The sequence below is a fragment of the Pectinophora gossypiella genome, chromosome 21 (genome assembly GCF_024362695.1).
Source record: "Pectinophora gossypiella chromosome 21, ilPecGoss1.1, whole genome shotgun sequence".
Classification (NCBI taxonomy): domain Eukaryota; kingdom Metazoa; phylum Arthropoda; class Insecta; order Lepidoptera; family Gelechiidae; genus Pectinophora; species Pectinophora gossypiella.
Window position 1 is genome coordinate 7314439 of NC_065424.1, and position 27439 is coordinate 7341877.

Consider the following 27439-nt stretch of genomic DNA (forward strand, 5'->3'; position numbering starts at 1 on the left):
CGTGCTTCGGAAGTGAAGCCGTTGGTCCCGGTTACTACTCACTGATGTATGTAAGTAGTTGTTACATGCCATGTCAGGGGCCTTTGGCGGCTCAATAGTAACCCTGACACCAGGGTTGATGAGGTTGGTACTCCACCTCACAACCCACACGATAGAAGAAGATAAAGAAAATACGATTTTCTTCTTTACATTAATTATATGTATAATTCTAGATGAGTTATTAATTTATCATAGTTTTCACTAACACAGGTTGGCTCGACCATTGTAGACGGCGATACGGCTCACCACATATCACGTGGTCTAACAGATAGCTCGGTGGGTACTTAGGCTTAGTCGTTCATCTTGCAATGGATGTACCTCTGACTACCTCAATTGGGATATACCAAATCCTGAGCTTATGTTATATTCTGAGATTATTAACTGATTCTTTAAATGTGAATCTAACTGATGTCAGCTCACAGCTCATACAGCTAACCTAATTCGCACCTAGTTTTACATTAATTATTTCCTTCTACTGGTCGCTTGGCAGAAATTGCTATAGAGCAGCAAGGCTGCCAATTATACGACGTCCAAAAGCATAGTACTTTACGCGAATGTGACCTTTTGCGAATAGGACGTTTCGCGATTAGAGCATATACGTATACGCAATGTTGCACTCAACATTTTGCGAATGGGACTTTCTGTTTCCAAACCTAATTGACTAAGGAATGATTTCTCTATAGTCACATAGCGTCCATCCGTAGAATAGAGTCTTCTAAATTTGATTTTTATTTATAGTCAATTTTGCTATTCCATTTACAAATAATTTATCCGTTTAATAAAAAAATCAGCCCCAAGCTGTTCCTTATACCTACAAAATAAGGTTCCACAAAAAAAAAATGTTTAGGTATATCCGACATATGCAGGAGGGAAATGCTAGAAATATTTTCTTTTCCCTTGAATGGGGTTCAGTCGACAATTGACACCATTGAATAGTCCAACTTGAGTCCTATTATATTCAGCTTATTGACGAATTTGAACTGCCAACCCATTGTCCTTTGTTCTAATCTTATGCTTTGGTCCAAAAAGACATTCAGGTCTTGTATATGTTATAGAGGGTTTAACAATCGAATATTGTCTATTGGACCTAGATAAAGACGGGAAATGAAATAGATTATCTAGTGTCTGGTTTGACCATTGAATTTGTACGAAAAATGGAAGCCATTTTTGGGTATATGACCGTTACGGTTGGTCACAATCTCGCTGGACACAGTAAGAAGAATATTGAAGAAAAATCCAATAAGTCCCGAAAACGATTCAACACCATAACAGTATACCCGAAGTGGTAGGCAGAAGTGTATAGCATTTACACCTGCTCCTCGCCAGCTATGTTTAAGCCCCATGTAATAGAAGGCGAGCCCAATACCATTAACCGGTCAACACATCTTGGACACCAAGTGATATCAATTTATCTATGACCCAAACACATTGGTAGATTGACTCTTAGCCATGGATCTGCTACTGCTGAAGAAGTTATAAATTATGACTAGAAGAATCATAAAAAAGAATATTAAGAATTAGAAAAGGTTTAGTACGACCTACTCTGAACCGGCGTGCATGTTGATGCATGTGGAGGAAGCAAGAAAAGTGAATCAAGAAAAAAGGGAACCAAGAATTCCATAGTCTGCTTACCCTGGTGGGAAATAGACGTGTGTTTATGTATATGTAAGAATCATAAAGATATAGACCACAGAGGCTGTTATGATGATATGTTAAGAACAACAAAGTCCCATATTGCGCCAGTATCAGGGTGTACAAAGCCACAAGACGTCAATAAAATGTGGGATAGCATGAACCGTACGGTGACCGGTTATTAATCCAAATCATCAACCTCCAGCTCTTAAGTCACTCTAGGTGTGGTCGAGGACCTGTCAAATTATTAGATAACGCTAGGGAGATGATGATTTTAGACACAGTTCAGAGGACTGCGGGGTAAGTATACTATGGGATATCCCTTTGCTTCAATCCTGATACACTTCTCTTGCTTCCTCCTCATTCGTCAATTGTTTCATAATCGCGCGCCGCCGGTTCGGAGTAAATGGTACTAAACCTTCATCACTAAGAGCCACGCTCTTGTCGGTGTAGTATTCCTCTCCATGCTACATTTTAGGGAAAAATAGGGTAATGGTTTCCCTCTTGCCTTCTGCCCCACAGTACTCTGTCTGACGCGAGTGGGATGGCAGTAGTCACTTTCAAAGCCGTACTATGACTCCTGTCCTCCGCATCTGAATAGTACTGACAGTTACTGCTGCCCTCTGTCTGGTTCCAGTTTATAGTCCCTGTGACTTGCCCCTTTCGTCCTGTATCCCCATACTGATGGCTCCCATCTCCGCCTCTGCAACCGTTGAGGTCTTCACCCGTATCACTGGGCAAGAGTTATAACCTGTAGGTCTGGGTCCCAATCCGAACTCAGCCACCATCTCACTCCGGCCTACTGAAGTAAGAGGCCCCCCGCGGCAAGGACGTGCCGAACAGGAATTGCACCAGCTCAACCTAAACCTTAAAGCCTATAAAAACCAGCTGACCAAATCCAAGAGTGCCATAGCCATACTCCACCTTTCTGCTTAAGTGCAGTTTACAAAAAGCCTCCTTTTATTGCACGTAAGCCTAATAATACAGTATCAATAATACAGTATCTCATTTTCCGTCCGTTTATAAATAATTGCAAGGAAGATCGGAAATGATCGTGCGAAATCAATTGTTATGGAGAGATCTGTAATATTAGAAGTTTCCAAATACTTCTTTAAGAAAAAAAAAAATATGTGACAAAAGTATTCACATTAAATAACACACACTCTCTCTCTCTCTCTTTGTTTAAGAGCTGTGCTCTTGTCGGTGGAGTAATCGCCTCCATTTTCATTACTCCATAGATAGGGCGTGTAGAACGGTGGTTGCCCCAATCGCCTTCCGTTCAAATAACACACATACACAAATTATAAACTTAAACTAATATGCTAAGATCACGACTCACGACTGTCACCCAATTGGGGTAGTCAGAGGTACATCGCAAGAGGAACAAGCGACAACATGTCCAATATCCAGTTGAACCTTTTTAAATCGCTCCCAGAAACTTTTCCTTCGCGCCCAAACCATGAATGCAATATAAACATAAGCAATGATTATTATTATTATTTCATCATCATGTGTAATTGTTTCGAAGGTCACCAACGAACCCATGTTGTGGGTAGAATACTGCGCAGTTCATTCAATTGTGTACCTTCGGAAAATGCCACAAGGTCGCCTTATCTGACAGACTGGATAGTTTTATGTAGTAATATTTATTTTTACTTTTGCTCGTGTTTCCTTTCATCTCCTCGCCAGCTATGTTTAAGTACCATGTAAGAGGGGACGACCCCATTGCCTTTAATAAACATAGACAGCCTTTATAGTGCTAGGCACAGACCTCTCCTCAATTAAATCAAATCAATCAAATCAAATATACTCTATTTCACAGAACTAAATTTCAACAATCAGACATAACACATGAATACAGTACAATTTGGGTGGCCTTAATGCTCTAGACCAATTTCTTCCAGGCAACCACTACCAGGAAACAAACATTTACAAACAACTTGGATGCGGGATGGTGCAACAAGAAATAGATGCCTAAAAGTAAACTAAAGTTAATATAATAAATACTCTATACCGGAGGTGTAGAGCATACTCCTCCACGCTGCTCCGCTGCGGGTTGGTGGAGGTTTGATTGCCATTAACCGGGCACAAATAAAAAATAGAAAAATCAAACCGGAACAAAAACAAAGAACATTTCAATCAAGTGACCTGAGAAGGAAGCGAGTACTTCCTGCCGGGTCTGCATGACAACCGCGCTGCGCGCGGCGCGGTTTATATTGAGCGCTTCGACCAATAAACAATACGATTGCTATCTACCTAGATGGACGACAAACTATTGGTCGAAGGCGTCGATATAATTCGCGCCGCGCGCGGCGCGGTTACCGTGCAGAGCCTACTGCTGTACACAATTACCTCCAATCATTTCCTAGTTTTTTATTTATCTTTAAATATTAGATAATTTATCTCTATCTATATACCTATAGTAGTTGTAAAATTATATTACAATAAGCATGTGCGATAAAATGGGTTTAATATTAATACATAATTGTTTGTATGAATACACATAACAATTTGACAACTATATCCCAATTGGGTTAGTTAAGTGGACGTCCATCGCAAGATGAACTAAGCATCCACACTTCACCGAGCTTTCTGTTAGACCAACGTGATAGATAAGTAAATTAATAACTTATACTGCAAGTCCAGTCGTAAGAAAACGCGTATTCCCGAGATTTGCGTGTCCAAAGTATTTGCCGTAACCTGTATCTGGCTGGTTTTCCCTTTGCGGGTTGGAAGGTCATACAGGCAGTCGCTTCTGTAAAAAACTGGACCTGTCAGATCTTCAGGTTAGGCAAGCGGACCCTGTGGAAAACGGGATAACGCGCGGTTATTACAAAAGTCATCCCAATACGTCAAATACCTCCAAAACGCATTTCTCGGGAATGTGGGTTTCCTTGTCATGTTTTCCTTCACTGTTGAGCACATGCTCTTTATGTCCTAACAAGAATTCGGAAACAATTTCAAAAATACATTGGTGGCGGGGATTTGAACCTGCGACCTCAAGCGTTCTTTTGATTGTGCAACCGCGACTCCTACATGCTACCAAAATGAATAAAGATATTTTTGAGTTTGAATACTTACCAAAAGTGTTCGAAATATCCATCACTAAAGAGTCTTATACAACCAAATAGGTTACTAAATACTGAGTAATTTCCACCAGACCGCAATGAAAAATATCCTATCAAAATATTTTTCACATTTATGTGCGAAAATATTTACAAAACAACTTAATATAACAACTTAGTATACATAATACAACAGTTACAAGTCCTACAGATTCGACATTCGAGAACTCTATATGTATAATATAACATCGGTATCCCTGAAGAGGTAGGCAGAGGTGAATAGTTGTAACACGTTATTTCATTCAGCCATAACTTTTTACTGCTAGCATATTTTTGAATGCGGTTTAGGTAATAATTACTCAGTATTTAATGACATATTCAAATATATATGTCTGATTAGGTCAATTATTATTATTTTTATGATTTTGGTTTGATTTTCTTTTTTATTCTTTTCTTTTTCTATGTACTTATTGATTTTCGTGTGGTTTCTGTCCTGTGTTGAATGTAATGTACCTGTCTGTCTGTGTCTGTGGTGTCCGGTGTAGTAAGTAATAAATATATCTTTCTTTCTTTCTATTAGTTAAATATATTTTAAATATATCTTTCTTTTTATTAGTGGTGAACCACTTTTGGTCAATCTCCTTTCCCTCAGTCTTTCTCTGTAATGTTGACGCACATGTTTTCCCCCTGATGTCACTATTTTGTGTGATGCTATCTTTGTAATCAAATGTTTACGATTCCAATATAATGAGACGTGAATAATAACAAATGTCACGTCTGTAACTATAACTAATCTCTTCAAGGTGTGACGTCATCGCCTTTCATAACTATTGCCCATTTTCATGTAATTTCTTATCAGATAATAAAAGGTTTTAGTTTGCTTATGTTTGCCTAGTTCAGCATTGAATTGCTAATGCTTCTCTACTTAGCTGGCGAATAGAGGGTGTACAGTCATGAGCAATATAATGTACCCACTTTAAGACTCTGTCGCACTAACATATTTGACATTTAGTGAGACTTACAGTGCAATTTGTGAAAAAAAATCATGTGACATGGTCCCAAAATATACAAATACACACAGCAGTGATGATGCTGTTATGTAATGCTAAAAAAAAGAAAAAAAAGATACGAAAAAAAAAAGAAAAAATAAAGGTACTACGTATAAAATTGAACTCTCCGCCCCCCACCCCCTTTCGGTCTTACTTGAGCCTCAAAGGGTTGCCTATTCTATGGAAATGTGGCCTCCATCGAGGCCACCGCAGGGGTGAGGTAAATAAAGCTCGCTACAAGCTAGTATTGGTGGGGGGCGAAGAGTGTCCCTTCTATCATCGTTACTAATTTAAGAGCCACGCTCTAGTCGGTGTTACATTCTCCATGCCACTTTTTTAGGGAAAATTAGGGCAGTGGTTTCCCTCTTGCCTTCCGCCCCGCAGTACTCTGTCTGATGCGAGTGGGATGGCGCCCAGAGTAGTCTATTTCAAAGTCGTACTAGGACTCCTGTCCTCCGCCTCTGCTGTCCTCTGTCAGATATTCCCTCCCCTTCTATGCGTAGTATTCTTGTGAGTGAGATAGTTGTGAGGTCTATGACCGACCTCATTAACCCTGGTGTCAGAGTTACTAGTGAGCCGCCAAAGGCCCCTGGCATGGATCATGTAACTTATATTTTTCCATTTCATTATATTTTTGAATAATTGACGTTAAATCTGTACAACGCCATCTTCTTCTTATCGTGTGGGTTGTGAAGGTGGATTACCAACCTCATCAACGCTGGTGTCAGGGTTATTATTGAGCCGCCAAAGGCCTGGCCTCTGACATGACTCCATAACGACTACATGCTTACATTAGTAAGTAGTAACCGGGAACAACGGCTTAACGTGCCGGAGCACGGTTCATCTTACTTTCGGACAATCAGGTGACCAGCCTGTAATGTCCTAACCAAACTAGGGACCACAAAGTGATTTTTGTGATATGTCCCCACCAGGATTCGATCCCCCATCGCCATCGATATTGTTTTTACGGAACGTAACCTGGAAAGTCCCTTATTACTAAATAATAGTAGCCAGGACCGACTGCCTAACGTGCCCTCCGAAGCACGGAGCGGATATGCTATTACACTATATCCGAAGTTTTGGGTAGTGTAACAGAGCCTTTACCGGCGTGAATCGTATCTTCTCTGTTTATACGTTTAGTAGAGAAAAAAAATATTTTTTCTTTCAATGACCAAATCCATTCATCACTTTGTGTGACTGATACGCTAGAGTATAAATAATAAACAAAAAACTAAGTTTTCAGTAAACAAATGCGCGTGGGCACGCATGAACTCACTTGTCTATGTATCGTAGAACAATCTATATACCTAATCTTGTATTTGTTGTCATTAGTGTTGGCCGATGTTGGTCCAACATTGGAACGGAATGGCCAAGGTAATGTTGGCATAGCTTTGTAAGCTTTACATTTTCAGAAAAATCTACTCGCGTTTATTTTACAGCCTATATTTTCTAAACCTTGGTAAAGTGCTGTGATGTTATAATTGTCATCTAGGTTCCTGCAAAATTAAGCAAAGAACCTTTGACTTGTCTGTTTTTGATCTTTATGGGACCTTTTAATTGGGACCTGATATAAGTTACATGATCCATGCCAGGGGCCTTTGGCGGCTCAATAGTTTGCTAGGTCAAAGATAAATTATGAAATTCTGATTATTAAATGAAGGTAGTTCAAAGTGACAAAAAACGTTTTCTTTTTCTATTTAGTTTAGTAAGTAACGTCACAGGTTGCTTTTTCATACAAATTCCGGGTTTTAGTAATTTCGTGTTTAGACGTTTTGTAAAAAATAACTGACTAGTGAAAATAACCCTATTGTCTAAATCTATCATAAATAAAAGAAAAATAAATAAATAAATCGAATATACATATACAGGTTGCTAGATAAACTCACGCCTTGATACTATAGGATTCCATTTGCTTCTATTCTGACACGCGTCTTGCTGACCCCACATTCATCATAAATAATTTCATACACACACTCCGGTACAAAGTAGACCGTCCTAAACTTTTTAAAGACTTCGCCTTTTTGGTCAGTGGAAGTCCTTCCAGGTCTTCCCCGGCCAGCCTTACTAACAACCTTCTATCTATCGGGAAATGTTGTTAAAAGTTATAGTTTTGGGTAAGGAATAGGCATTACGACCAAAGTTCAGATGTCTTTTAGAACCACAGACGCCTACTCACACCTACTCCACAAATGTCTTCTCTCAAAATAATCCTCAATATTTAATCTGACAAGTTAGCGATCTTTACCAATCAGTCTAGCCAATGTTGGGCCAACATCATCCAACATGTTGGCCACACATCAACTCATAATATTATGAAGGAAGGCTGATGTCTAGAGCCAATGTCAGATAGTCTCAGTTTTTCACCGGACGCAGTAGCGAACGCACGCTTCGTAATTTATACGTTCCGTTTCGAAGTTATTCGATTTCTCGTTCTTTTTATAAACTTTTTACCGAACTTTTAATTCGGGATTCTGGATTTAACTAAGTGTTAGATTTTAGTCTAGTGGCAGTTTAGTTCGTCAGTGCGTGTATTTAAGGTACGTTTTCATTATTTTATAATTTATTTAAATTACTAGCTATATTTTTGAATTTTAAATTATGAACTAAGTGAGAGAGTCAGTTTCCCATTTGACCGGTCAAATGGTAAGTAAATACCGTTCGAGGTAAATATTAATTTCACGACAAAACCAATACCTATACCGTACAGAGAGAGATACAACCTTACGCCTATAATTCCTATCGGGTTGGGCAGAGCTAAAAGTGCAAGAAGATAACTTACAGCAGGTCTTACAGCCACACTCGGTATTTTATGGTTAATTATTATTTAGAATTTAGGATTCACTGTCCGGGAACTGATATTAGGCAGCCAAATTACCTACATAACATAACATAACATAACAAATACTTTATTGCACAAACAGGAAAAAACAAAAAACAAAACAAAAGAGAAATAGAATTAGTACAATAGGCGGCCTTATTGCTAAGTAGCAATCTCTTCCAGGCAACCTTTAAGTACAGGAGATATTGAATATTAAGTAATATAGCGGGATAGTGCAGCATAGGAATACTTGTGCATATAAAAATAAATACACTTTCGACTACATAAACTACATAATAATAATACACATAATTATAATTGTTATAATAAATAAATATCACTACTTAAACTACTACATATACTATGGAAGAAAAGGAGTAGATAGATTATGAAGATGAAGAGGAAATAGAGGTAAGGAAATGCCTACCTACTATATTTTATGATTTTTTTAAAGAAAGTCTAGGACTCTATGCCAAGGTTTTTCTTGCAGCTTATTTTCTCCGACTATACAGATTGTCAGAAGCTGCAGTTTTAGGCGGATGAGACGGTTCGTTATGGAAAAAAAAAAATTTGAATTTAAATCCGACCAAGTTGTTAATGCCATTCGGCTAAGTATTTAATGCTATTTGCGACAAATTTACAAGAAGTCACATCAAAAAAGAGGTAGTCAAATTCGAAGATCGATACGATGACTTAACCGGTTGAGAGCCCTCAGCCATCTGAGACAAGCCTTGTAAGCACAAGGCACGTCAAAAAAAAATCCGTATGGTGACAGCAGACATCCATCATGATGGAGTGGCCTCTCTGGATATAATCTCGGTTCGGGCTTTAAACCACTGAATTCGTTTTATGAGTTTCCTGTGGTTTTCAGGGTGTGTGCCCGGTTTATGCCAATAGGCCAGTCTATTGCATTAAGTATAACATGGGATTTTAGTAGTCGTCACATGAGCCATGTCAGGGGCCTTTGGCGGCTCAAGAATAACCCTGACACCAGGGTTGATGAGGTTGGTAATCCACCTCACAACCCACATGGTAGAAGAAGAACATGGGATTTAAACATAGCTGACGAGGAGTACTGTATGTGCTATGCACCTCTGCCTACCCCTACAGGGGTACGGGCGTGATGCTGCGCTATGTTTATTATTAATGAGTTTTAATCATTCACATCTGGAGGTCCGGGTTCGATTCCCGATGGGGACATTGTCGAAATCACTTTGTGAGACTGTCCTTTGTTTGGTAAGGACTTTTCAGGCTTGAATCACCTGATTGTCCGAAAAAGTAAGATGATTCCGTGCTTCGGAGGGCACGTTAAGCAGTTGGTCCCGGCTATTAGCCGTAAAAACACCTCCACCAACCCGCAGTGGAGCAGCGTGATGGAGTATGCTCCATACCCCCTCCGGTTGATTGAAGGGAGGCCTGTGCCCAGCAGTGGGACGTATATGGGCAGTTTATGTAATCATTCACATATTTTAAATAAAGCGTTTGACATTAATTTCCGTAAACTATAATTTTGCGGCTAGATCATTTAATGCGAAATACGCGTCGAATTTTCCTTCTAACGGTTTTCCTATAATACGTACATAGTTAAAATATAAAAATAAAATATACATAGTTGTTACATAGTTCTTCTCTCGTGTGGGTTGTGAGGTGGATTACCAACCTCATCAGCCCGGGTGTCGGGGTTACTATTGAGCCGCTAAAGGCCCCTGACATGACTAATGTAACGACTACTTACTTACATCAGTAAGTAGGAACCGGGACCAACAGCTTAAAGTGCGTTCCGAAGCACGGATCATCTTACTTTCGGACAATCAGGTGATCAGCCTGTAATGTCCTAACCAAACTAGGGATCACAAAGTAATTTTGTGATATTTCCCCACTGGGATTCGAACCCGGGACCTCCGAATCGTGAGCCTAACGCTCAACCACTGGACCACGGAGGCCGTCACATAGTTTCTACATAGAAATCTACTATTTAGGTACATCACTATCGTTAAAATGACTACTGGTGAGTTCAATGACTGACGTCACCAACTTAGAGTTACTATTGAGACATGGTTCAGGTTGTGAGATCAATAACCGACCTCATCAATTCTGGTTTTAGAGTTACTCTTGAAACAAAGCTCAGGTTGTTAGTTCAATGACTGACAGCACCAACGGCGTCAGAGTTACTAGGAAGACATGGCTCGTGTAACGACTACATACTTACTTAGGTACTTAAATAGTAGTCGGGACTGACTTATTTACGAGCTTTCTGAAGCACGGATCTTACTTTCGGACAATCGGGAGATGCGCCTGCAATGTTCTAATCAAATTAGGAATCACAAACTGTTTTTTGCGATTTGTCCCGACCGGGTATCGAACTCTGAACCAAAACACTAAGGAAGGCCGTTATGCCAATTTTATTATAAATATATTTTTAGCCGAACTTCTCATCCGTCTAAAACTACTGCAGCTTCTCAACCTTTACAGCCGAGAAAAAGTAGGTGCAAGAAAAAGCTCGGGACAGAGCCCTAGACGTTCTAAAAAATGGTAATACAATTTTAGAAATTTAGAGCCGTGGTAGCCCAGTAGGTAGAAAGCTTGACTCTCAATTTGATGTCGCAGTTTCGATTCCAAGCACAGGCCTAAACCAATGATTTTAGAATTTGTTATCGGATTCACCTCTGGATCATAAATAATTATCACGTGAAGGAAAACATCGTGAGGAAACCCACATATTCGGTTCATTTTAAAATTAATTTCGGTGGTAGCTATGTGACCTAACCTGTATTAGGCTGGTTTCTCCTTTGCGGGTTGGAAGGTAATAAAGGCAGTCGCTTCTTTAAAAAACCGGACCTGTCAGATCTTCAGGTTAGGTAAGCGGACACCGTGGAAAACGGGGTGATGACAATTTTAGTAATTTAGCTTTGCCTAATGCTGGTTTATTTATCATAACATGTATTGTGTTAGCATCTTCTGTCTAGCATTCCGGCTAAGTATAATGCCATTAGCGGAAAATCTACAATAACCCACGTTAAAAAAAAAACTGTCTAACATAGAAGTAGGACAAACGAACCTTGAAATATCATATGAACCACGTGGATTATTAAAGCAAGCGTATTTTGCGCATAAGTGTGTAGCGGTTTACATAAATTAATATATTAATGCCACAGCCGTGACTGGAAGGAAAAATTAAGACGAAAAGAAACGCTTTGAACATTCCATGCTAGTTGCTTAAAAAAAAAAATAGGGACCTGTACCGAGGTTTTTCTTGCAGCTTCTTTTCCCCGGCTATACAGGTTGTGAGAAGCTGCAGTAGTTTCAGGCGGATGAGATGTTCGTTATGTTAAAAATGACGATTCAAACTATGTTACCTACTGAATAAAGATTTTTTTTGAATTTGAATTTAATATACATTTTCATAAGATCTTAATCCCTTAATTCTTTACTGCTGTGTACAATAATCTATCTACTTATCGTATATCGTACTGACGTCTGTGCCGTCGTGCGTGTATGAAACGATTGATGAATGTGGAGGAAGCAAGAGAAATATGTCAGGATCGAAGCAAATGGAATTCCATAGTCTCTGCTTACCCCGGTGGGGAATAGGCGTGAGTTTTTATGTATGTATGTATCTATTTATCGTCGCCTTATAGTGAAAAACCACGTAAGCTCTTATTTGTCGATAGCTTGGGTCGATTATTGAAACAGTAAACGCGTCAAAAAAAATTTCAAAATTTACTTTAGTAAACGAAAAAAACATGGCGTCGCGTCACCTTAAAAGAAAGTGCCTTTTTGAAAAATCATATTCTGATGTGATTTTCTCCAACAAAACCTCGATTTCTTTCAATTTATTTCAACTCGGGTAAAAATTGAGACCACAATGTTTAAACTGAAAAAAGACAAACCGTGTGACATCTTTAAATATATATGTTAATTGAACAGTCACTGTATCTATAATGCGGATGAAATTCAAATGAAGAAAATGAATCGGAATGTAACTGTCTGTTTTACGTACAGTCATGAGCAGTATAATGTACCCACAATGCGGATGAAATTCAAATGAAGAAAATGAATCGGAATGTAACTGTCTGTTTTACGTACAGTCATGAGCAGTATAATGTACCCACTTTAGGACTCTGTCGCACTAACATATTTGACATGTAGTGAGACTTACAGTTCAATTTGTCAAAAAAGTTAATGTGACATGGTACCAAAGTGTATACATATTAATGCTCGTGACCGTACATAGAATATTGCGCTGTTGAGATTTAACGTGATAATTAATTACCTATATTCTCAGTACTCGGGTACATAATTATTCAAAAATACAATGTAGTGGCAGAAGCACATATAAAAATAATTATTGCTTGATTTTAGACTACATTGTGTATACAATTATGGTGCTACATAAATTGCTTCTTTTTATTTTGATTGGGATAATAAATGCCTGGGAATAATAAAAAGGGTCATCATTTGTACCCAAAAACTAAGATAAAGGATGCATTATGTTTTTTATCCGTAAATTATAAGGTTCACATCACTAATTTAAGAGCCACGCTCTTGTCGTTGCAGCATTTTCCATGCTACATTTTTAGGGAAAAATAGGACAGTGGTTTCGCTCTTGCCTTCCGCCCCGCAGTACTCTGTCTGACGCAAGTGGGATGGCGCCCAGAGTAGTCTATTTCAAAGCCGTACTAGGACTCCCGTCCTCCACCTCTGAATAGTACTGGCAGCTGAAATAGTAAGGTTAAACCAGGAAAATCTACAGCGCCATCTACATTGTTTTTGAGGAGAGTTTCAACCCGAAATAAAGTTCACTTAAAGAAATCGAGGATTTGTTAAAGAAAATCACTAAAGAATAATAAGGAAAAATATAGTATAAGGAAAGGCGACGGTATGCAAATTACCTGTAGTGGTGTTGAACTTTGCTTTCTGTGAATTATTCTAGTATTAATCGTTTGATAACTTATCGAAAGAGGTTCCTAATTCCTATTTCGTAACGTTTTAGTGTTTATTCATAATCCATTACGTGTGCTAAAATGATACTTAATCTTATCAAACATGACTGTATAACATTTGGATGCCCATTCAGTATCACACGTTTATCATATGCTTTTTGTGTTGTTGTTTTTAACATGTATCTTAAAAACAAGAAGCTAATCCCCCGATTGTCCGAAAGTAAGAGAAAGCACGTTAAGCTGTTGCTCCCGGTTATTACTTATTCCACCTTACAAATAAAAAAAAAACAGGTGAATAAAAAATGAACGTGGGTTTAAGAATTTGACAGCCAAGTAAAGTTCAGTCGAATTGTATGATAATTGGATTAAATTTTGCTTGGCTGTCAAATACTTAAACCCATGTTCATCCCTGGTTTATTTTTTATTTGTAAGCTGGATTAAGTATAAGCAGTCGTTACATGAGCCATGTCAGGTGCCTTTGGCGGGTTAATAACCCTGACACCAGGGTAGATAAGGTTGGTAATCCACCTCACAACCCACACGATAGAAGAAGACCGACCTAGTTCCGCTCTTATTCAATAGATGGCAGTAGTAGGTACTATTCCAAAAAAATTGGTGACGATTTCACGACCTTTTATTTTTTTTAACCCCCGACACAAAAACGACGGGGTGTTATAAGTCTGTGTAAATGTGTATGTGTCTGTCTGTGGCATCGTAGCTCCCAAACGGATGATCCAATTTTAATGCGGTTTTTTTTGTTTCAAAGGTATATCAGTCGAGAGTGTTCTTAGCTATGTTTGGTGGAAATCGGTTCAGGTCTTCAAGGTCATCAGGTCGTTTTTTAAGTGTGATAGGAATGTTACACGCTCAGTTTGCTTGCAAGCATATGTGGGATAAGTTATTTTTTGTTTTTATAGGGTTTTTAGCATTTTAAACCTTTTGACATGATAATTGAGTACTTTTTTGTACGCACTGGGCCCGCGTGGTGGTTTACGGCCCGATCCCCCTATCCATCCATAGGGAAGGCCCATGCCCCAGCAGTGGGGACGTTAATGGGCTGGTGATGATGACTTTTTTTTGATCGGGGATTTTTTTTAAATTTCTAATGTTCCCTTTTTGGGAATATTCTCAGGAACGGCACGTCATTTGTCACCCACCGCCATCCATCAAATATGACCTACTTGGATCTATCCTCAGTGTGTTTAATGTATTTTCACATTACCGGGAAAGTGTTTAGTGTCTCCTAATCTTTTACTCGGTGACTCATTTTGTTTTGACGTCATTCCTAAATGTTTGTCCATTCGGACATCGCGTTTGACACTTGCAAAGTAGATTTTTGTTGATAAACATAACAACGAAACATTATACAATATCGCTAGGGCCTTAGCCAAGTCGCAAACGATAGGCTACTTGACAACCTAGTCAAATGAGACACTTTTTACGAAACGTCAAAACGAAAGTTTTCTTTGGAGATTGTATGGAAATACTGTCCTGTGACGTCATCAATAAAAGCGGTCAAACGTCGTACTCGTCGATACTTAACATAAAATTCGAAAATATGTCGAAATGTAAAAATGAGATTGATTTTTGGTCATCGTAGATTGGCTTCTATTTCTAGATTAGCTTTTTTATAATTTATATGGCATAGAATAATTATTTTAACAAAATGTCAACAAAATTTATTATGAAGTATTTAAGTGTCATTTTCTCGTACGTAATAAAGTTTGCAGAATAGCCAATGTAGTCAATGGCAATAATTAGTCATTCATACATTGTAAACTTCTTCGAAATAATGTGTACAAGTACTGAGTTCTAGAAGTCATTAATGTGTACAGTACGAAGAATAAATGAAGGAATTCCCAAGCCACGTTCTTTAAAAAAAATATGGATGGCGCTCGGGTACTCGTACAAACTATTTATTCAAAAATACAATATAAAAGCAGAGCTATTTTTTTTTGTTTTGGTTTTCCCCGAAGGGTAAGGCAAAGGGAACTATGCCCATACAGCCATGTCTTACGTATTTGTTTCTTGATGATTAATGAAATGATGAAAGGTGATGATGAAACCTAAGCCCCCACCCTCGGAGTAGACTCTTACTCCGAACCCCAAACGAATTAACTCAAAAGTCCCCATAAACTTTCGAGTTATGAAGCGGCTTCCTGGCACGAAGCGAAAATAGGCAGATACACTTTGTTTGTTGAATACTCCGATATAATAACACTCGCGAATGTCTTCCGACTAACTTAATGCGATCATTAACCACAAAACACCACTTCGTATTAATTATTTAGATTATTTAATGAAGAAAGCAACTGTCCCGTTCCCGTCTCCCGCAAAAAAAAACAAAAGCAGAGCTACATAAACATAAACACCTCAATCAACCAGAAGGGGTGTGGAGCATACTCCACCACGCTGCACTGCGGGTTGGTAGAGATATCTTTACGGCTAATAGTCGGGACCAGCGGATTAACGTGCCCTCCGAAGCACGTAATCATCTTACTTTTTCGGACAATCAGGCAGTAATTCAATCCTGCAAAGTCCTTAACAAAGGATAGTCTCACAAAATGGTTCCGACAATGTCCCCATCGGAAATCGAACTCAAGAGCTCCAGATCGTGAGCCTAACTCTCTAACCACTAGACCACCGAGGCTATTAAATCATATATGTTTATATAAGTACGTAAATCAATCAACAAGAAACATTTATTGAGAAGCTGTGTAGGTACATACGTACAGGTGTCAAACATTATAAAATTGTCTCAACAGCATGTCCATGTCGGACGTACAATATTACAAATAATGTCAGTATTAAGCATCAAGGAATTAAGTAAGTACCTAATAATTAGTCACATTATAAACATTTGTCAATTTCAAATATTGTTACTGAAAATATTCATTCAAGTCATAAAATTCCTTATTAACTAGCCAATTTTTTAGACTAAATAATAATTTATTTGATTTATTTAAGTATAAATAATCCCATATAAATTTTATCAAATCAAATCAAATCAAATATACTTTATTGCACACAACATACAAAACAGATTCACACAGATGAAGATAGATACAGTACAATCTGGCGGCCTTATTGCTAAGCAGCAATTTCTTCCAGGCAACCAGTGGATAGGAAACATTATTACAATTTGGTGCGGGACAGTGCAACATCTAGTATAAAATAATAAATACTATAAATAAAAAAAAAAAAAAACAAATAAAAGTAAAATAAATAAATAAAAATAAAATAGAAATATATAAATATAAATACATACATACAAATACCCATTTATATCAGACGTATATATTATAATTAAATATGACATTACATTTTATCCCTTTTTATCTAACCTAATCCAGCTTATAGCCATATGCCAAACAGTATCACACAATTTCAGAGGCCCGCCCCTGTAGACATAGCACTTGAGATATCACTAAAGTTTAGTGATCGTCGTATCAGTAGGGTTGCCAGACACGTATTTTGTGATTCCCCCATTTTTTTTTTACCTTTGATGGGTTTGCTCTTGGCCCCAGACTTGCCCGAAGGCATTGGCGAGGCCTAAGATTGAGCTCGCCCAGAAGGTGCCTGCTCACTCTTGCCTTTAAAGCACCCGAGTTATATGCATTCGGAAATACAGTGGACGGCGACGGACGGAGGCGGGATTTCCTGCTAAAAAAAACCCGGATCGATACTGTTTCAGAAAAGTTTCCGAAATCTTTTGTTAGGTAAACATACATACGTAAGGTCACGTCTACTCTCTATTGATTTATCAAATTGATGATTGGCAGGGACAATGGAATTCCTGCGATCCTGACACACCAATTTCACTTCTTCCACTTCATCAGGAGGCACGACGGCGCGAATTATATCAAGGGCTCTATCCCTTTCTTGCACTTATTGTAAGTGCAGGACGGCACTAATTTAAGAGCTGTCGAACTAAAATTGGGTTAAGTTTGTGTGCACCCGAATGGGCACCAATGTATTTTATTTAATTTTTATTAATAATTTTAATTTTATATAATTTAATCTTAATTTATCTAATCTAATGTACTTATGTCCAATAGGCGTACGACGTCTATCCATGTAGATAGCATTTGCGGCGACCATTGGCCGAAGCCCTCGATATAATTCGCGTCGCGCGCGGCACCGTTGCCGTCCAGAGCGTGTTGGGGGTTAGCAAAATATTTCGAAAAGCGACAGTGACAGAAATAATTAGTATGAGGTAACTTCTCTCTCTCTCTCTCTCTCTTTATTTAAGATCTGTGCTCTTGTTGGTGGAGTAATCGCCATTTCTCTCTTCTTCCCGCCATATCCTTCACCTCCTGATACGACACGATCTGCACCTTCTCTTTTATTTGTTTTATAAATGTTCTCCTAGGTCTACCCCTTCCTCTCTTCCCTTCAAATTTTCCTTCTATGATGTTTGTTATAAATGAATCGTGTCGTATCAGGTGGCCAATCATTCCTCTCCGGTTCTCTGTAGTCTTCATTATGGTTGTCTTTTCTTCAACTCTTTCCAGCACTTTTTCATTTGACACCATAAGGTAACTTGTCAATCCCTTAAAATTTTTATTTCTGTCATGTTACGTAATCGGTTGTAACTTGACTAAGACCCCAGGCCAGGATTGGCTGAAATAGTGAGAAAGATGAAGAGAATATGTCCCTATTTTTTTAAAGAAGGGGTAACATTCGAGACATTTTCCCTTGAAGTTGTTTTTCCCCATCGTCAGCCCATTAACGTCCCCACTGCTGGGGCACGGGCCTTCTCTATGGATGGATAGGGAGATCGGGCCTTAAACCATCACGCGGGCCCAGTGCGGATTGATGGTTATTAACGACTGCTAATGCAGCCGGGACCAACGGCTTAACGTGCCTTCCGAAGCACGGAGGAGCTCGAGATGAAAACTTTTTTTTTGTGGTCATCCATCCTATGACCGGCCTTTGCGAAAGTTGCTTTACTTCAACAATCGCAGACCGAGCGCGTTAACCGCTGCGCCACCGAGCTCCCCAAAATTACGAAAAAGCCCCCAATCTGGCAACCCTATCACTGAGCGATATTGAGTACTATGATGCTTATCACACGAAATGGAATAGATTAGATAAAATATCGTTCGGTTACCGACACAGCGCGTATGTAGTTAGAACAGGCGTAGGAAGATTGAAACTGTTTCCTAACATAAGATAACATACGCAGGTTCTGCGGCAGCAAATTGTGATCACATAACATTTTTTTCCCGTTTGCGCGCAATCTATCACCTTTGGATAATTAGCACTTCTTGTGGTGTAAAGGTATCATTTTAGGTAAGCGACCAGTGTCGCTTCTTATTTTGGGCCTTAATTGGCTAGATCCTGCGGCAGCCTCCTTGTTAGTCTTAGTTGTGTGTGCTCATCCATGAGCGGCCTGGCCAGAATATTAGGATGGGCTGTTATTCTGTTTTTGTAGGAGCAGCTTACATTTTTCAAAAACTCACGATTATAACCCTATAGGCTACTTGACAACCTAGTAAAATGAGACACTTTTTACGAAACGTCAAAACGAAAGTTTTCTTTGGAGTTTGTATGGAAATACTGTGTTGTGACGTCATCAATATAAGCGGTCAAACGTCGTACTCATTGTTACTCAATCATAAATAAAATTCGAAAATAATTCGAAAAGTAAAATGAGATTGATTCTTGAACGTCTTAGACTGACTTCTATTTCTAGATTAGCATTTTATAATTTATCTTTGACCCAGTCAAATACCCTATTGGGGTAGTCACTGTTACATCCATCGCAAGATGAACTAAGTACCCACATTTCACCGAGCTCTCTGTTAGACCAACAATAGGTGAGCCGTGTCGCCGTCTATAACGGTCGAGGCAACTGTGTTAGTGAAATCTTCACTTAAGATTATTAATAACTCATTGGTACAAGTCCGGTACCGGGGTTCCCCGGATGCAAGCCGGTGTACATTCATGAGCAATATAATGTACCCACTTTAGGACCCTGTCGCACTAACATATTTGACATTTAGTGAGACTTACAGTTCAATTTGACAAAAAAGTTATTGTGACATGGTACCAAAGTGTATACATATTAATGCTCGTGACCGTACCACAGTGGGCTAGCTCATCATTAACAGGTCTTATTGACTCTTAGCTTATTTATTTATATATTTATTTTATTTGTTTATTAAAAATAAGTACAGTACTTAATACATTTTTTTACAATTGACGGCTCAACAAAAATAAAGAAAAAAAAAACATAGTCCGCAAGACTTTAAACTGCTTGTGATATAATTTATTTATTAGTACTGCCACATGGATTATAATTACATATTATCTTAACTATTAAAATTATTTTGTTGATCACTAAAATTACATCTAAATTAAAAAAAACATACAAATGAAAAATACAAAGAAAAAAAAAACAGAAAATACCTTAACTAAACATTGTAGCAGGGATCCCTGCTTAGTCAAACAGGCCCCCCCTCGCCTCACCCGGCGCAAAAGTCCCCATAACACTCACCGCGTTGCCACGTTGAATGGCGATGGACAGCCTTTGCATCAGGCCCCGGAGCGAGCATCACATCCCCTATCTCGTAACCGACGCCCAATCTCCTTGACAAAGTTAAGGGCGTCCGATCCCCAACATCCCGTCGTCTCGAAGGCCAAAGGGACAAAGTGGTACTTGGCCCCCAGAACAGCATACTTGTCCCGCTTTCTGTCTGCTGCAGCTTCAGCAGCCGCACCGGCGTTCCGCACTGTGCTCTTGAGATGAGACGCAGCGAAAGTGCTTACGCAAGTTGCATCCCACAGTAGGCTTTTTCCCCTCTCCCATGGCACCAGTGTTAAACCGTCCGGCCTTTTCCCGTCAGTACGACAAAGACCTGGGGGCTCCAACACGCATGGTATGTTGGCTGATATCAGTGCCCTCCGGACGATATCATTCAACGCGTGATGGCGAGGGAATCTCCCCGAGCACCGACTGCAACTCAACGCATGATGGCCATTCGCTTCCACCGTGGACCCGCAAATGCATGAATGTGTTTGACAAACATTTAACTCTTATTGTATATAGGGTGTTAGTGACATCGTAACGAATACTAATGGGGATGATTCAGACCATGATTCTGAGTTAATATCAAGTGGAATTTTCCGTGAAAAATGTAGTGTATTTTTTTTATTATTTCTCGTTCCATATTTGGTAATTTTAATGTTATGTTTTAATATTTTTTATTAATCTTTTATCTCTTTTTGTTACAGATAAACACACCGTAGCTTCATCCACACTTCATCACCAAAATCGACGAAAAAAAATATAAAAAAAACATAGTCTGCAAGACTTTAAACTGCTTGTGATATAATTTATTTTTAAATTAAGAACTGCATTTCAAATGAAATAGAATTTAAAATTCTACCAATACTCAACCGACAAGAAACTGACATAGATTATTTGACAGAACCTAAAATAGGTACCAACTTATTGACCAAGGAGATTTTATGTGGATAAAATAAAAAATGAAGGACAGTATGAAAACTTGCCAGCACAGTTTGTCAGACGACATAGTTTACAAAGAAGTGGTTATTATCGGTGAGTATACATTTTCATGTTTTTTTTTTCGTTTTAATTTTGTATGGGACGTCACTCCAGTGGTTTAAATTTAGATGTTTGTTTATTCGTTCATTAGTGCACAGGAACTACTTTTTATTGGCTTCATTTTATAAGCATTTTAAATGTTAGTGTAATTAGGTACGTAGTGTTAATAATTAAAATTAATTATTTGGACAAAACATGTAACAGACAGAGCCCTCAGCGCTCTCCATTCGGCAAATCCGCAATAAGTCACATCGAAAAAAAAAATACAAAACATGATATCTGTCGGAAACACGCAGACTCGCAAGTGCCAAGAAGAAGATTATTCGAAAAAAAAAATATTTTTTATGCTTTTAAATTCGGCCATTCTTAACTATTGTGCAAGTTTTGTGCCTCATACTAATATTAGAGACGGGTTTTGAAATAATGCGTGTCATTTTGTTCGTAAAGATTTTTACGCTTAGATTTTTTCACATTTTTTCCCAACACATTTAAATAAAAAGCTCGGTGAGGTGTGAGTACTTAGTTCTTCTTGCAATTTATGTACCTTTGGCTACACGAATTGGAAATATAGTCAAGAACTTATGTTTTATTTAACACTTTCAAGGACAGAACGTCTACGGACGTTCCGATACCAAGATGTCATACTACCTATTATGAACCATCAATGACCCATGGTCTCTGTCCGTGAAAGGGTTAAATAGACTAGAATATACTGCACAGAACTTAGTTTTCATAGTTAGATGTCGTGATACATCGATACAGTACAAGGGGACGGCCTTATTGCTTATTGAATAATGGTAAACCTCAGTTCACCGGTGGTCAATATCATTAGCTACGTCATTAGTATCAACGCAAAAATATCAGGGAATACAGTTTCCTAAACCATGAGCCGTGGTAGCCCAGCTGGTAGAACGCTTGCCTCTCACTTTGAGGTCGCAGGTTCGAATCCAACTCAGGCCTAAACCAATGATTGTCGAATTTGTTTTCGAAATTATAATAACAACTTTTATTTCGGACCAAAATCCATATCGTGTTAGTTAGCGCGCATTGTGACGCAGTGATCACCATTTGCTGCCGCAGAATTTTCCGTCGTCCGACCTCCGCGGGCCAATCAAGCTAATGTGGAGTGTTTGACCCGGTAAATGAGCGCGATCGCGAATCTACTGGAACACTCTGTGTCTTAAACTACTCTTATTTTAATGCAGATACGACAGTCCTCTGATAAGATTCGTAGTTTTCTGCCTACGGAGCTACGGGTGTAATAGAATGAAAGTGCTTTAATTAAAACTGTAAGTAAAAACAGACTGTAATAATGAACTGCAAAGTTAGGCGGAAAAATAGGCTAAACTTTTTATTTGGCGTGCGCTATTGCAGATTTGCTGCAAGTGGTATTAGCAAATGGGAAGCATTTAAGGTTTATGTGTGTGTGAGATTGTATTTATGTATTTAAGAGTCCTTGTCATTTATCATTCTTCACTAGTCAAAAGTGACAGGTAAATTTTTCATAATTTATAGTTAGTGTACTGTACGCTCATTTTTGTTTAAAAGACGTGTGTTCCATGCATGTTGATTCCTTTTCGGCTGATAAGAAAATGACAGGTATAATATCAATAAAAATAGGTGCTATGTACTGGAATCAGACAATTTACTCGTGTCACAATTGGGTAGCTTCCTAAGTGGAAGATAAATTATGAAATTCTGACTACTAAATAAAGACAGATCTAAAGGTGACAAAAAACGTTTCTTTTTTCTATTTAACCTATTTTTTATTATTATTTTTTACGTTTGATGGGTTTGCTCTTGGCCTCAGACTTACCCGAAGGTTTATTTAGGTTTGTAATAAAGAAAAATGTAATAATAAGTGCGACATTTTGTCACGTTCTTCTGTGACGTCACAAGTTACTTTTCCATACAAATTCCATAGTCATTTCGGGTTAAGACGTTTATTAAAAAGTAACTGATTTGACTAATTAGAAATTACCCTATTGTATTGTATTTATAATGATTTAAAAGGAAATAAAATCCGTAAAATATCGTTTTACTTTTAAATACAATTGGTAATAAACTGTTAGTGTTTTGAATATTATTATTATGAGTTTGAAAGGAATAACGTAATTCTTTTTTAAATACAATATTACCTATTTAGTTAATGTTTACTTTGTATATTTATCATTTGAAATGCCTTACATTCAGTACAACAATGTACTTATAAAATGTCCAGTTCACGTGGAAACTTAAATACCTATTTGACAGATAATAAATGTGCAATTCATATTAATTACTTACAATTATAAACCTTATCTTCGACTACAGTCTAGGCACTTGTGTTTACATAAGCAAGTGCCATCTTGTACTTGTTGAGCATTCGTCTAATCTATCTCTATCGTCTATCTCTTTAAAGGGTCTTTAGGGACATCGTAAAGAATACCTACTGAGGGGAATAATTCAGCTCATGATTCTAAGTCAATATGAAGTGGAAATTTCCGTCGCAAAAGTTATGAAATTAAAAAATGAAATGAAATATTTTATTTCGGATACCTACTTATTTATACATATTTTGTTAGTAACAGAAAAAAAAATGTTAGTGTTTGTGTTTATTTTCAATTCCATTTAAAAAAAAAACAATGAAAAAAATATATAATATATATTTTTATTATTTTTTAAATGTTGTGAAAATGTTAGTGTTTCCTTAAATTATTTTCAATTCCATTTTGCGACGGAAAATTCCACTTGATTTCAACTAAGAATCATGGTTTGAATTATACCTCGAAAGTTTTCGTGGGGTTTTGCGAAATTCAACCCTTAAGGGGGTAAAAAGGGGTTAAATTTGTATGAAGCTTCTATAGTTTTATTAGTAAAGTTTCACACGAATATAACGCGGGTTACAGCTAGTCAAGTAAATGCGCGTCGCACTGAGGTTTATCTGAACTAGGTACAATTAAGATAAAATAATGTCGTGTCTGAAGCGTGGTTTAGTCTATCGGTTATCATATTGACTCTTGCTATAATTAGTATTTCAATAACATTGTAAAGACGCATTCATTGAGGTACTAATCTAGTAGAATCGATATCTTTCGAACTCGTTATATAAACTTTTATTTTTTTACTTTTTTAATCATTGTCTTTTTTTAAAATTATACTTACCTCTTTTAAGGCAAATAAATGATACTTACTTTTTAAAGGTACAGAAATACCCACACTCATACCTGTAATTCCTAATGGGGTAGGCAGAACCACAAGTAGTTTGAAGGCAAATCTTTTGAAACTATATCTAGAACAGAATTGGTATGATGAACCTTACAATGCTGATCAGCCCATCGCCGACATTATGGTCCATTATTATGATAGCAATAGGCTCGTCCTCGTATTACATAGCTGGCGAGGAGTAGGTGTATACACTTTGAAACCATGTCACATTAACTTTTTTTGACAAATTAAACCGTGAGACTCATTAAGTGTCAAATATGATAGTGCGACAGGGTTCTTAAGTGGGTACATGATATTGCTCATGACTGTACTACACTCCTACTATACTCCTCTGTTTACCCCTTCGGGGATACAGGCGTGAAGCTATTTTATGTTGTTATAATAATGATAGAAGTACACTATATCCCCGAAAAGGTAGGCGAATACCTATACACCCCCCTCGCCAGCTCTCTTAAGACCCACGTACTTAATAGGGGGGAGCCTATTGCCATTCTTCTAACGTGTGGGTTGTGAGTTGAATTGCCAACCTCATCAACCCTGGTGTCAAGGTTATTATTGAGCCGCCAAAGGCCCCTGACATGGCTCATGTAACGACTACTTACTTACATCAGCTTAACGTGCCTTCCGAAGCACATTAACTGGCGTACATTCTGGAAACCACGTGATCGTGATACCAATCTATGATCCAAACGTGAAATCAAACTCATAAATTCGAATTCCGTGGTTTAGAGCCAGAGACGAGATTCGAACCTGTGACACTTCGATGACAGTCACGCGTTCTCCAAACAGTGCTATCATGGATCATCATCATCATCATCAATTCAAGAGCCACGCTCTTGTCGGTGCAGCATTTTCCATGCTACTTTTTAGGGAAAAATAGGGCAGTGGTTTCCCTCTTGCCTTCCGCCCCGCAGTACTCTGTCTGACGCGAGTGGGATGGCGCCCAGACTAGTCTATTAAAAAGCCATACTAGGACTGCTTTATCATGGATAAAGCACATAAATTCTGAAGCAGGTCATAATATGTCACCGGTTATCATATTAATTAAGTTATGAGATAACAACATAATTGCAGGGACTATGAATAGGGAAATACATTTACGCTACACCCTACAAAACACCTCGTTTTACACAGACACTACACATTGACGTTATCGTACACGCGCATCTGTGTGTGTGACATTTGACGCCATACGAAGACTAAACTATGTCCGAGAGGGGTGAGGTAAACCTAGCTAAGCCGCTGGTGGGGAGCGGAGAGCTGCCGTTCTGTACGTAGTATTATTCCTTATTCTATGGTTGCAGGTACTTACGTCAGTCAGTAGTAACCGAACAATAACCCGAACGAATTACTTACGGACTAGCTTCCGAAATAAAATATTTAAATTTGGAATTTGCAATTTGAATTTAGAATAATGAAGTTTGAATTTTTATCAAATTGTGCAGCACACTCGGACACCTCGTCTTACACAGACACCACACATTGACGTTATCGTACACGCGCATCTGTGTGTGTGACTGACGCCATACGGCTGAAGACTAAACTATGGCCGGGGGGGAGGGGGGAATTAGCTCAGCCGCTGGTGGGGGGCGGAGAGTTGCCGTTCTGTACGTAGTATTATTCCTTACTCTATGGTTGCAGGTAATGGTCCGAGCGGTATGGTGACGTCATTCATGCTCGCGGGCAACGTGCCATACCTGAAACAGGTGCCCGAAGATCTGCCCATCGATGAGATGCTCAGAGCCAGGTATGAATTGCATTTATGAAATTAACTAATTTTTTATTCACTTTTTTATTCGAAATAACAACAGCGCACGCACACACACACACACACACACACACACACACACACACACACACACAACACACACACACGCATTACTTTGCTCACTCATAATATTAAGTATAAAGTTTAACTAATAATGCACTTCAGTATTGTTATTACGCTATTTTTGTTAATTCTATTTGTCTTAATTTCTCTGTTTATTTTTTATTACAATTATAACTAGCGGTGCCTCCCAACACAAGCTATTGTATGCTTCAAAGGGAGGCATCGGTATCCCGTCAAACATTATGAAACGTTTTTAAGAAAATAAACATATTTTATTTATACCAATGTTAGTTAATTCCATAATAATAATAAATTATGGCCTTAACTAACATTGGCCTTAACCATTTAAACGTTGTTGTGTTGTATTAGACGATTTATGTTTTTTCTTTTTTAAATTTTATTTTCAATTAAGTATTGTTCTTTTTAAGCTAACTTTATACTTTTTATTATCAGTGTTGTGTGCGTCTATAATTGGCAGGCATACCGGAACTTTTCCTATGTGTATTTAATATTGTGTGTTTGTGTATGTACTGCTGTTGATGTACCATAATAAATAAATAAATAAATTAAAAATAATCAGTCGCATTCAAGCCTGCAATGTCCTTACCAAACAAATGACGGGCTCACAAAGTGGCCCTGATCTCCAGATCATGAACCCAACGCCATAACTACTAGATTACGAATGCCGTATCACAACTCACAAAACGTTAAAAAGCGATTGGAAAGTTTAGAAGCCTGTAGTCTTGACTTGTGAAGCGATACATGTTATTCTCTTCTTCTATCATGTGGATTGTGAGGTGGATTACCAACCCCATCAACCCTGGTGTCAGGGTTACTATTGAGCCGCCAAAGGCCCCTGACATGGCTGATGTAACGACTACTAACTTACACCAGTAAGTAGTAACCGGGACCAACGGCTTAACGTGCCTTCCGAAGCGCGGATCATCTTACTTTCATACATACATGTTATAATAAATCATTTCTTTTTTTTACCGACTTCAAAAAAGGAGGGGGTTCTCAATTCGAATGTATTTTTTTATGTTTGTTCGAGGATAACTTCGTCGTGTATGAACCGATTTCGATAATTCTTTTTTTGTTCGAAAGGAGATATTGCCAAGGTGGTCCCAAGATAAGGAAGTCAGGGTCTGATTGGCAGACCAGAGAAATCGAGGGGAATTTTCAAAAATCGTAGGAGACTAGTGCGTTTGTAAGGTCAAATTGGTCGGATCGGTTACAATTATATGAAATTCATACATTACGACACTGAAACCCTAAAAGGGTT

General features: G+C 38.2%; 1 protein-coding gene across 2 annotated transcripts in view; it reads left to right on the forward strand.

The window, feature by feature from the left end:
* Positions 1–27439, forward strand: part of LOC126376537 (oxidative stress-induced growth inhibitor 1-like) — a 67101-nt gene that overhangs the window by 24614 nt on the left and 15048 nt on the right. Inside the window, exons 1-3 of one of the 2 annotated variants that reach the window (XM_050023998.1) lie at positions 8122–8322; positions 20786–21113; positions 25968–26073. In XM_050023998.1, the coding sequence (XP_049879955.1) occupies positions 21041–21113; positions 25968–26073 (179 nt within the window). In that variant the 5' untranslated portion in view covers positions 8122–8322; positions 20786–21040. Of the gene's footprint in view, positions 1–8121; positions 8323–20785; positions 21114–25967; positions 26074–27439 lie in introns of those variants that run through there. The other variant, XM_050023999.1, reaches the window with a different exon arrangement.